Source organism: Macrobrachium rosenbergii, chromosome 33 (assembly GCF_040412425.1).
Source record: "Macrobrachium rosenbergii isolate ZJJX-2024 chromosome 33, ASM4041242v1, whole genome shotgun sequence".
NCBI classification, from domain to species: domain Eukaryota; kingdom Metazoa; phylum Arthropoda; class Malacostraca; order Decapoda; family Palaemonidae; genus Macrobrachium; species Macrobrachium rosenbergii.
In genome coordinates this window covers 1-12,947 of record NC_089773.1, presented here as the reverse complement: position 1 = coordinate 12,947, position 12,947 = coordinate 1, and the positions used below count along the sequence as shown (strand labels likewise).

The 12,947-nt window shown below is 37.5% G+C and overlaps 1 protein-coding gene across 1 annotated transcript in view; it reads right to left on the bottom strand.

Annotated features, from left to right (window-relative positions):
* LOC136855790 (fap1 adhesin-like) overlaps positions 1–11,895 on the bottom strand; it is a 95,828-nt gene extending 83,933 nt beyond the window's left edge. Inside the window, exons 1-5 of the mRNA XM_067133145.1 lie at positions 11,818–11,895; positions 10,152–10,619; positions 9,615–9,839; positions 8,146–8,315; positions 783–872 (exon numbers count right to left, since the gene is read on the bottom strand). Coding sequence (XP_066989246.1) covers positions 783–872; positions 8,146–8,315; positions 9,615–9,839; positions 10,152–10,619; positions 11,818–11,821 — 957 coding nt within the window. The 5' untranslated portion in view covers positions 11,822–11,895. The remainder of the gene's footprint in view (positions 1–782; positions 873–8,145; positions 8,316–9,614; positions 9,840–10,151; positions 10,620–11,817) is intronic.
* Between the last annotated feature and the right edge of the window lie 1,052 nt (positions 11,896–12,947).

Below are 12,947 nucleotides of genomic sequence, written 5' to 3'. Positions count from 1 at the left end.
GAAAACAAGTATTACCTTGAAAAATAAGTCAGGGTCATTTAAACTGGGATCAATGTGACAAAGACCCTGCGACTAGAAGGGAGAAAAAAACCCGTAATATTACTGTAATTGCAAGAAAAACCAAGATTGTACCTGATATTCTACGTTGTTAAAATTAATGATTAATAATAACTGCTATATAGTAATTCTTCTTCTTCTTTGTTTTAACGTGCTTTTTTCCCATTTTCTATATGGGGTAAGCACGATGCCTTCTTTACGAAGGACTTTGATTTGGCGTTGGGGTAGGCCATAGCCTCGATCAGCTGCCCTGCTTGACATCGCTTAGACCCGTAACGATGTGTACGTGTATCGTGCCATTCCCCAGCTCCCTTTCTCCCAAGCAGTGAGGAGAACTGGGCGGGTAGGTCGACAGTTCGAGACGTGTGAGGTGTCTGTTATGTTTTTAGAAGATGTTGGAATGGCTTTGTTTATGTGTGTATTAGTCTGTAACACCCATTTGCTTTTCAGCAAACCTATCCATTGATTACACACGTAATCCCGGGGTGTCTACACGGATAGCAAAGTGTCTGCCTTCGCTGACCAGTCGGCTGCGGATTTGAACCTGCGCCACGGACCTCTACGAAGTCCTAGGCCGCTGCTCTACCGACTGAGCCACCGAGGCTCTAGCTGTTATATAGTAATGAATCCAAAAAAATTTGAATCCAAAAATTTAGCAGACTGCCTACATAGTCTGACAATTCACCACACAACACATCAAAGGGAGGTAAAAAAGAATACAATACCTGGCTGGAAGCTTTTGGCAAAGGGCCTTGATCTCCTGTCTCTTTTGCTTTCTTCAGGACTGCCACTTCTTTAGCCTTCAAAGCAAGTTTCTGCAATAAACATAACAGAACTACTAATAAAGCACATTTCTTCCATTGGCATCTCAACAGTTACATTACAAATTCTAGTTTAAAGATCAACGCAGCTAAAACACTTTTTCCCCTATCCATCCCTTGTGGTGGTGGTGGTGGGGGGGGGGGGGTTAAACCACTTAAAGTGGGCCTTTGTAGTGTTCCTTCAGCCATAAGGGTAATTGCTTCTTTCCTTTACTTTTCATCTGTTCCTTAGGATCTTTTCCTACTTAGCTATCCAAATTCTCTAACTTTTCACTCCTCAAACATCCATTGCACATTAAGAACAAATCCCTTGGGGAAGCCCAGTGAGAGTCTAGATTTGCTACTGAGTGGCCTCATTAAATTTATGATAATACCTTCATGTTAACTGTTCATAAAAGGTGAGCATTAACATGTTTTTTCAGCTCCTATTAATTAAACATCACAAAAGATGAATAATACAGTTGCATACATCGTTAAAATCTTTTTAATACTGCATCCCTCTTTATGCTAAAGTCACTAATATAAGTTAGCATTTCAAATTTATAATACAGTAATGCTTATATACAGCACAATTTAACAACTCATCTACTATAAACTGCCAATACAGGAATAAATCTTTGTGATCTTAATTTTTTTTCACTTACTATTTTAACAATTCATTTAGAGGTTATATACAAGAATTCTGATTACTCTAGCAAAGAGAACCTTCCATTTGATTTAGGAGAGGTCAATGAAAATTGAAACTGTTGACCTCTAGGATGATTGGTAACTGTCCAAAATGACATTTTTATAATGAAATAAAGTTTTATATATACTTACCAAGTAATCACATAGCCTATAGTTTCCTAGCATGGCAGATTAAATTAAAAAATTTGTGGGTAATGCCTCAAGTATAGTGCAGGTGACTGATCCTGCACATTAACAGAAATACCAGGAACTACTAGCAGACAACCTCATTCTGTTGATGCCTTATGTCCATCGGCGGGGAGGAGGGAGGGCTCCAATCATGTAGTTACTTGGTAAGTACATATAAAACTTTATCATAAAAATGTAATTTTTATATAAGCGACATACCAAGTAATTACACAGCTGACTCCACATTCAAAGGAGGAGGGATAAATGGGCATATTCTACTCCAAAACACTGAGTCATGTAATGAATTTGAAATAGAAAAAATTGCTAGCACTAAATACAATGCTTGTAGTTCCTTATTAGTTAAGAGAACCTGCAATATAAATTGCCTCTGATCGGTGCTCATCTTAACCTGTAGTGGGCATGGCAGTATAGTCAAGGGTCGCCCTTACTTTAGTGGGAACTTTGTAGCCAGAGAAGTTCACCACTGGCTAGCAAAGCATAACTGGAAGTTTTGCAACAAAGGAGCTAACCGAAGGTTAGCAACACTTCAAAAATGCCTGCAAAACTTCAAAAGTACCCTTGCCCTAGCACAGTACCACAATACAAAACAACCAGATAACAGTCACCTGCACTGGAAAAAAAGACCACGACCCATCCACTGAAAGTGGTGGGTGCTCCAGGTACATTGTAGCCCCCAGTTCTCGCAACAATCCTTACCTTAAGGCAGGAGAAAGTCCTCTGCGTCCTTCTGTGATGCCAAGCCAGTTACTAATAAATGCAAGGTACTGCAAAAAGAGTTTTAACACTCTTTAAACTTTCTGAGGAAGTGAGAAGTGAAAATCAATTACACTTCCAGTAGGTCAATTGTAGGATGGACTTAAAGGACATACATGCACAAAGGCTAAAGAGAAAGAAGTTGTTCTGGTGCCTTCACTAAAAGGCAGGCACAATGCTCTCCTGAACTAAGAATGGTCTCAAAGATCAAGCGCATACATGACGAAGAACAATGCGTTCTTAGACCACGGGCGAAAAAGCGTCCTTGTCAGAACACTAAAGGTTATGAAAATGACCTTTTTATAATAAAATAAAGTTTTATATACTTACTAAGTAATTACATAGCTATTAGTTTCTGTAATGTAAGAATATGACTAGAAATTCTGAATAAAGGGACAAAGAGAGAGAAACCTTTCAGTGATAGACATTGATAGATAGAGAGAGATTTTAAGAAACGAACAGAGAGAGAGAGAGAGAGAGAGAGAAACGAACAGAAGAAAAGGAATAAGTTTGGAGTTTTGACTGTAATTTCATGACAAAGCTAGACCTGAACGCTTATTCGCCTTGTATCGAGGCCAACAAAGGTGTTGTGTTTTGGAACATAAAGCAAAACACGAAGTGTGTCGTGGTTACGAAGCCATCATCACTGCTCTTAATCGAGTTTGTAATCATGAGGAATTCATAACAAAAACGCATGGTTACCTTAGTGGGATAAACAGCCACCGGAAATTATAGGTTCCAGCGACATCAAAGCGACCCCTTTTCGAAGGCGGTGCTTTTTCCAGAAGTCCACCCAATGAGTTGTCTTTAGATTAGCCTAACCAATTAAGCATCTACGGGGCCGGACCAAAACCAAGATTCTGCCTACAGAGGGGCGGGACAAAAAATTCCAAAATTCCTTATCAAGTCCAGCTGAGAAAGAGAAGCAGCAAGAGAAGTAAGGACAGCAGAGAGGGTAGCAGAGAAGCAGAGGGTGGGATTGTAAGCCTCACTAACTGTGGGTTGATAGAAGAAGGCAGACTCACATTTGACACTCACTGTAACTTTGCACTGCAATTCATTTGTATACTACTGTAACTTTATTATGGTGTTAATGAAGCAAAGAAAACTACATTGTGTCTTTGTCAAACCTCCTGAAATACAAACACGCTACTACATAACAAAGCCAGAACGATAAGCATCTCTAAAGAAAGTAAATCTTCTTAACTTGACAACAAATAGCAGAAAGAAGAATAAATAAATAAATAAAGAAAAAGACATCACATAAATGGTGGCAGCTGAAGGGGATCAAGAACGAAGACAAATAGTGCAGTGCAAGTGAAAAGACACATACCAGAATCTAAAACAAGCATCTCTCTACAAACATTAACAGTCGAAAACAACAACGAAGTGCATCATAACATCGGCGAATGACTACTAGTGAAACAGAAACAACAACCCAAATGTACTAGTCAAAACCCCGTAGAGTATCCAGCAAAGCAACAACAACGACTGTGTGAATGACTGAACATCTGAATGTCTACAAGTGAACATATCCTGAACGTGTCCTGAAAGCAGTGCAGACTGTATCCTGAACGTCTGAACTGAACATCGGCAGCAAAAGCAGTGAACGTTGGCAGCGAAAGCAGTGAAAGTCGAAAGCAATAAACATCGGCAGTGAACGCTACAATGAAATTGTGTTGGTCGCGAAAGTGATAAAAAAAAAAAAGGCAGCGAACGAAGCGTCTGCAGAAAGCAACGAATACGATGCGTTCGCAGAAGTGAAAAACAGTTGACAAATCCACAACAGTTTACGACTGGCAACAGAAAATATGTGCGATGAAAAATTAATTCTCTCAAAAGTTCTCTCTCTCAGTGAGTGTATTTTTTTTAGTAATCTCTCTCAAGGATACATGACATTTTAGTTCTCTCTCTCTCAAACATTTTTTTATCTTGTTAATTTTTTTTTGTGTTTGATAGGTAGGATTTTTTTTTTTTTACCTACCATGATTTTTTAATACTGTTGTGTTTGGTATAGAATTTCATATGAATCTAGAATACCAATGTAATGCAGAATTTGATTGATGAACTGTTAAATACCATTAGACATAGACATTATTTCCAAGGCCAACAACAGACAGACAAAGTCGAATTCCAGTGCCAAGTTCACGAATACCGTTAACTCAAGGAAATACTAACACAAGTAGCAATAACAGCAATACTAACCCTATTAATACATTTCAATTTAGAAATATGGCGCAAGCAGCGATCATTATGCAAGCCACACGATTCTGTGGAAGAGTGGACGGTTCAAATCCTGATAAAAGTCGAATTCCAGTGCCAAGTTCACAAATATCGTTAACTCAAGGAAATACTAACACAAGTAGCAATAACAGTAATACTAACCCCATTAATGCATTTCAATTTAGAAATATGGCACCAGCAGCGATCATTATGCAAGCCACACGATTCAGTGGAAGAGTGGAGTGTTCAAATCCTGATAAAAGTAGATTAGAATCATACTCTGTGAACTAATGGTTAGTGGACGCAGACAGTCGTATCTCCACAAATAGAATAACAGACGAAAGAACAAAAACAAAAGAAGCCTTGCTTCTGGTGAGTTCAGAAAAGGGTGACGCACATAGAACTTTGAATTCAGTTAGATTCAACAACATAACAACATATGCCGAGTTTAAAACAATCTGCTTATCAATCTGGGAACCAGTGAGTCAAAGTGATGCCTTATATAATATAAATAAGTTTCTCACCCATCACTACGATGGGGAATCAATAGCAAATCTTCACACAGATATCGAAGAAGAAACTCACAAAGTGATAAAAGACTTAAGAAAAACAAACATTACAATAGGAGGTAAGAATGATTTTGGTGATACAGAAACTGATTTAGTCAGTTTAAGACATGTGTTAAATTACTTGTCATTTGGAACCATGTACAACACACCTGGAGAAAAAGAAAAGAAGGCTTTCAAGAAAGTAAAAATTGATCCTAAAAGTGATAGATTACCGCTTTATTAGCCATGAGACGAGAAATTCTGAAGAAAGAAATAGATTTTTCTAAGAAATTTGTAGGGGTCACAAAAACACTAAATGAAAGGAAAGGTAGAAATACCAGTGAATCATATAAAAGAAATAACATGTACAAGAGTTATTCAGGACAGGAAGGGAATAGACAAACTTCCTTTCAAAGGAACTATGCACAAAATACTCGAAGAAAGTGGAATCCAAACCAGAAGGGAAGACAAATTGCATCGAGGAATGGACAGTTCCACGGGCCACCCATGAGATATCATACCAGTCAAACTGGAGAATTATACAGCTCAAGGGGCTAGACCAAAAATAACATGTGAAAAACTGTGGGTATACAAATCATTCCACTACTGAATACAGAAAACCTAAAATCTGTAGTTTGCAAAAAGATCGGGCATTTAACCAAGTACTGTTGGTTCAATGATAAGGATGCCCATAAAGAAACTGTAGAGATAAATAACAGACGCCTGAAAATAAATAAAGCATCTAAACAGTGACACATACCCCTCTACAGAGAAAAGAAAGTGAACCACTTCAAGGAGATGAAAGAGAAAAAGAAGAAAAAGTTACAATGGGAAATGAAGGTTCATTTGCATTTTCATACTTACACAGCAAGGAAGTAACATTTTCCATGAAAGAGGAAAGAATAAATAGAAAGGATCTGCCTATAGTAAAAATTCCAATAAATGGAAAGACATGCACAGTACTCATGGATTAAGGTAGCACTGTAAATATATTTGATGAAATAACTTTAACTAGATATTTAGGCATTGTAGAAACTCAGATTCAGAGTCAAAGTAAAGCAATAGGAGTATCAGGGAAACCAATTAAAAGTCTAGGGAATGTGAACCTACAAACTGATATATTATCACATAAATTTATTGAAAATTTCCTCGTTTTAGAAGACAGATTTTTTCCCACACAAGTATTGTTTTCATTTAAATTAATGAGATGTGGAATGATATTAGATTGTAGTGAAGGCAAGATTAGCCTGAAACAAGACAGTCAGAGGAGCGTATGTTTTACATTTGACGAAGAAAAGTTTCACCCAAATCTGATCAATTTGTCTGAGACAGTTTCGACAAGCGAAATGAACATACAGGAAAGACAGGTAAGTAACAATAGCAAGAAAGATAAAATGAAAATATATAGAAAAGTCTCTAGCACAATATTTCGATTTATGGTGAATTTTTGAAAAAAACTTTTTCCTTACCTCCGCATGCAGTAACGGCTGAAAATCTCAGAATTTCTTTAGTCACCTTGTCGTAATTTTAGCACCATTTTATATTGGGCCTTACATAAAGTGTTATACATGAAAATGCGCACAATATCATGTAGAATACAACAAAAAATAACTCATGGTTGTAGCTTTTATCAGTTTTGAAATATTTTCATATAAATCACGATAAATAGAAATAATTCGACCTTCGGTCAACTTTAACTCGACCGAAATGGTCGAAAAATGCAATTGTAAGCTAAAACACTTACAGTCTAGTAATATTCAATCAATTACCTTCATTTTGCAACAAACTGGAAGTCTCTAGCACAATATTTTGATTTATGGTGAATTTTAGAAAAAACTTGTTTTTACGTCCACACGTTACGAATTCATGCATCATTTTGTGATAATATTTTCTCTGTTGCTTTGATCGTTTTACAATTTATTATATACCAAAATCATCGCAATTTAGTGTACAATACAACGAAAAAAAAAATAACTCATTAGCTTTAACCGTTTTGCTCACAGCGCGATTTGTATACAATTATATATGAAATTTTTTTTTGCGCTGTCAAATATTCCAATATTTATATATGATAGTGATATTTTTTTTCATTTCTGATGGTTGCATACTAAACTTCAAGCAATTACAAAAAAAGTAGCCAAAAATGAACTCTTAATCTTAAAAACTAAGCGTGCTGTGATTTTTTAAAAAAAATTTTTTTCCGCTTCGGCGCTAACTCCCGAACGCCGCCGGCATACGACAGACACTTTTGTAAATAGAGGCTCGGCGTTTAAGGGCTAACTGAACTGGAAATCACATGGAATTCCTAACAAAACGCATAGTGGCCTTAACTGGATAAACAGCCGCCGGAATCCATAACTACTGGCGACGTGCAAGCACCTCCTTTGGAGGCGGTGTGATTTCCAAAAATCCACCCAAAAAGATTAGATTAGACTGAACCAATTAGGCATCTACAAAGGCGGGACAGAAAACAAGATTCCCGCCTACAAGGGGGCTGGACATGGACTTCCAGAAATCCTTATCAAGTCCAGTTCTGAGAAGGTAGCAGAGAAGCAGAGAGAAGATAGGGGGTGAGGTTGTAAGCCTGACCAATTGTGGGTTGATATAAGAAGAAAGGCTCATATTTGACACTCACTGTAATCTTGCACTGCAATTCATTTTGTAAAGCTACTGTAACTTTATTATTGTGTTAATGAAGTAAAGAAAACTACACTGCGTCTTCTTCAAGCCTCCTGGGGATAAAACACGCCACTACATAACAAAGCCAGAATGGTAAGCATCTGTAAAGGAAAGTAATCTTCTTAACTTGGCAACAAACAGAAAGAAAGAATAATGAGGAAATGACAGTAACACAAACTTCTTCATACCTTCAGTCTATCTTCCCTTTCCACTTGATTCATTTCCTCTCGTTGCTTTTGCTCCTTGTTGCTCTTGGTACGTTCCCTGCGCTTCTTCTCCATGAATCTACGAACTTCTGTGACTTCGTAATTACGGACTCGGGGAGGCGTTCCGGAGGTATTTTTTTGTGAAGGATCCTCTGGAAAAATTAAAAATTTCAAGCTAGAAAAACTAGAAATATTATAACAATGAAAGCAGTCCTCTTTCAAAAATCTTAAAACTTCATTACAATATCTGAAATGTGCCGATCTATTATTAAAACTTTTGTTATGCTGAGCAACCATGCCATGATCATGTTCTATAAGCTAAGTTAATCTAACATCCTGTATACTTGATTATTCTTCACAATAAATTTCATGCAGCACTTTTAGAACCCTGAATGTTATGTTCATCTTTACTTAAATTTGAGCCTATGGCCTCAAACCAATTTATGATATTAATACTACTTTATTACCACACTACTCCACTGATTATTTGTTTTGGTTCTTTACAGGGCATGTGGTCACTGGAAAACAAGTTAGCTAACAGATACGGTTTATCGGTCATCACTCACAAGATTCTCTCCCTCAACACTGATTTCCTCTATACAGGGTTTTACATGAAGTGAGCTGTACAATTATAAAACTCTCAATATGGGAATCAATGCCCCAAACTACAAAGAAAAGGGTAAAATCTTGATCTAAGGTGGAAAATCTTACACTGGATATCATGTAAGATTTTCAGCTCAGAATAATTTCCGTTGGAAAAATTTTCCCGACGACTTAAAGAACTTCGAATTGAGAAAACTGGTTTCCAATTTTGCACCAAATTCTAACAAAAGTCACACTGACTATTTTTCATAATTAAATATATCAAGAAATTCAAAACGGCAGACTCTTCCAAAAATACATACACATCATGACCCTTGAATGGAGGATGAGTAACTTGCCTACACAAGCATACTATTGAAATGGGCTTCTGCCATGTTAACCCTGCTCCTAAAGAGTTAAGAATTTTGGTGCAATGAACTGGTTAAACTAATTTCATGCAATAATGAAATGACATATTTTTCAAGTAATTTGTATTTTTCCCAACATACAAATCTTAGGTCTTTACATATGGGATTTACTTTCAGCACAAGCTTCACTAAAAACAAGTGGTTATTGGTAGGTGGCTACCGACAGTAGGGGAGGAAGCCTCACCACCCAGTCGGTATGCATTCACTCTACCTTTCGGCCACAGTCTGAGACAGACGTGTCTCTTCCGCTGCCCGCCGTTCGACTTCCTTCTTCATAATTCTTTTCGTTTTTTAATATAATTGTTGCTTTGAGATATTTTGCCATGGTGTGGAACTAGTAACCATGTAGATAAAATTAATATTGCCTACAGCAAAGCTGTCAAAGAGGATAATCTGGGCTAATAATGTACAGTAGTCTAAAAAAAATGTAAGGAAGGCTACCTTTGACAGGATGCTTATGGGGTTTCTTTGGCGGCTGCTCAGAAATTTGAGATGGTGCTGAGAGGTCCCTCTTCCTGGGAGCCTCTTTAGTTGGTTCCTTCTCATGTTTCTCCTCTTCGTCCCTGCTTTCATTTTCTCTCTTTTTGACACCTTCAATTTTTGGGGGAGATCCAAATTTGTCTATAACAGCCTTCTCACCTTTACGCCAACTTTTTGCTGTAATGACTGAAACGAAAATTGAACATCTTACTAACCTACAATTGGAAACATTTATCTACACAAACACTCTACGTCATATAACATTGTTTTGCTTCAGTTTTTGGCTGGCAACAATGTTCTCATTGGCACATCTGCAAGCATATTAAAAGAAACAAATCATTTGTTTACACAGGCTGGGATGTCTATTGTTGCAAGCTGTCTGCAGTACTTATATTTAGGACAAGAAAAAACTAAAAACTGAATATCATCTCGAGCAGAATACAAATCTGACAATCTTTTAAGATACTAAAATGTTGGGAAAACAGACGAAGAACTCACCATTGCTGTCATCAACAAGGCGACCCCCAAATTTTCTTTTCAAAATCTTTAATGGTCTCTCTTGTTCCGCCTGATATTCTCTTGCGTCAGCTTCATGCACATCCTGACGGGAAAGCTGGTCCATCTGAGTATGCACAGATCCTTGTGAATTTTCCAAGCTAGAATGCTCATCTAAGGTTGATCTTGGATTGACATTCTGTGATATGTGAGAGTCGTGGCCTCCTTTTAAGTTGTATACAGTAGCTTCGCCCCTTCTAGGACAAGCTTGGACGGTATTCTTTGAAGTCCTCGAAGGTGAGGAGGAGACAGAACTACTAAGTGGGGTTTTTAATTCGTTGTGCTCGAGACCACTTTGGTATTTCTGTCTATGACTAAGAACTTGAGCATCTGGTAGCAGTCCATCCCCTTGATATGAATAATGTGAGCTGCCCTCCGCAACGTCTTCCCAGACTGCGGAAGGAACCTTGCCTGATGGCAGGAGAGAAAAATGCTACAATACAAATAAAAGTAGGGTGTATAAAGAAAACATTTTATACATTAATTATATTAAAGAACACTTAATGGACAATTTTATGTACAACATTAATAATGGTGACTGGAATATAACATTTAGGCCAAAGGCTAACCACTGCTTTCAGCCCTAATGGCCACTTTCCTCTTCTTATCCCTTTCTAATTTCTCTAGATGAGATTTCAACGTTTTCCATTTCTTATCCTCCCAATCCTGACACTCAATGCAAGCGTTATCCTTACTAAATTCTTGCCCCCTACATTTAGTGCATTTTGTATGAGAATCGTATGGAAGCTTAGTTAGCCTAGTTCTACAACCCTCAGAACAAAAGCGAATACGGGCAGTCCCCGGTTTACGACGGGTCCGGCTTACGACATTCCGAGGTCACGACGCTTTTCAAATATATTCATCAGAAATGATTTCCCGGTTTACGACGCATGTTCCGGGGTTGCGACGCGTCGTACGCCGATCCGACGGAAGAAATATGGCTCCAAAATGGCAGAATAATCATAGTTTGGAGGTTTATTGATGAAAAACTCAATAAAAATACAGTTTACATCGTTTTCAATGCACCCAAAGCATTAAAAGTCAGGTTTTCTTATGATTTTTGACGATTTTAGCTGCATGAAAACTTCAGATCCGCAGAAAACGAATTGAGCTGTCCCCTGGTTTGTTTCCTGGAGTCCCAGACGGTGGCGGGACGTTGTCGCCTACACACTAACGATAACAGCGCCGCCACGCGAATTTTGAATTTCTAAGCTGCCGTAGGTTAGGGAACCAATAGCTATGTCATTTTTTGGTAAGTTACTTATACAAAACTGCAAAATGGTATCACTTCAATCAGTCAAGGCTTGGCATGTAGGATGTGGACCTACCTAATGCACCTGAGGGGCCAGTAATCATTGGCTACCTACAATTATAAACAATAAATAAAAAAAAAATTATCTTCTAAACTTTTCAAATAACACCGTGAAGACTACTCTGACTTAGCAAGTGTTGTGAACAATAAGATTTTGCATTACTAGCTGGCAAAAAAATTGAAGTGGTATTTTTACTTTTCAGATGCCACCCTAGAATTGTCCTTTAATTTCAGATTAATCATAACTTGTAAACTGACAGCTCTAATTACGACCAAGTGCTAAGAAAAAGAACTTACTCATTCGCTGATTCCTCTGGGAACTACGGGCAGTAATATTAGATGCAGGATGTGCCTGATGTTTGCAAGGATCAACAAAACCTAAAAAATTAAATCTTAATCAGTATAAAACAAGATCTATCAATATCTACAAAAACATCTATTAATACATATCAGTTAAACTCTGAGTAAATAGTTAAGACATTTAAAGCACTAGGAGTTAATCTGGATCTTTCCTAGATAGTGACCCCAAGGGTTTTCAGGGGTCGTTATCTGGGGCTAACGTTTCTTGGGGGTCATATTTATGTTATTTGGTCCTTTTTTTTATGTTTTTACAGTAATCCCCAAAGGGCTTGTACTATACACGCCGCAAAGGTGGATAGGTGCAGGGTTAAAACCCGTAGGGGTCACTATCTAGGAAAGATCTGTCAATATCAAGTGACGGCAAATGTCCTATAGTGAGTGGTATGAATGAACTCAAACACAGTAACGTAACTGCATCCATGATTGGTTTTCTGATGCATTTGTGAACTGGACAGAGAGTGCTGTTAACACAGAGTAACCCTTCCCTCATTCTTGACATCTGAACATTAGTAAGTTCAACTAAGTTAATAATGTACAGTAATTTCTATGATTTTCAATGATAAAGTAGTAACTATAAAATATTTAAATAATTTAGTACTTAATTCTTAAATACCTACTTCTCCATTACTATATAGCTTTTACTTCAGCGCCAGCAGGAATTTGACAGGTTGCAAAAGAAAAACGAAAAGACTCGCTTTTCCGCGAATATCAATTTTCTATCAATCTACTTCCCCCCCACCCCCACCATGGGACCGATAGGTACAAACACTCATAGCTGGTCAGTCTACAGTGGACCCCCGCCTATTCACGGTTCCACATTCGCGGCTTAACCTATTCGCGTATCTCTATGTGGAACATATATACACATTATTCGTGGAAAATTTGCCCGTTCATGGTATTTTTTATAGAGAAATATTAGATATTACTGTATTTTCACATCATTTTCGTGAGTAAATGCACTTTTTGTGATAAAACTATTAAAATGCTCAGGTATAAGCATTTTTACAGGGTTTTTTGTTGTTCTGAACTATCAAAATAGGCAGTTATAAGCATTTTTTGAGGGGGTT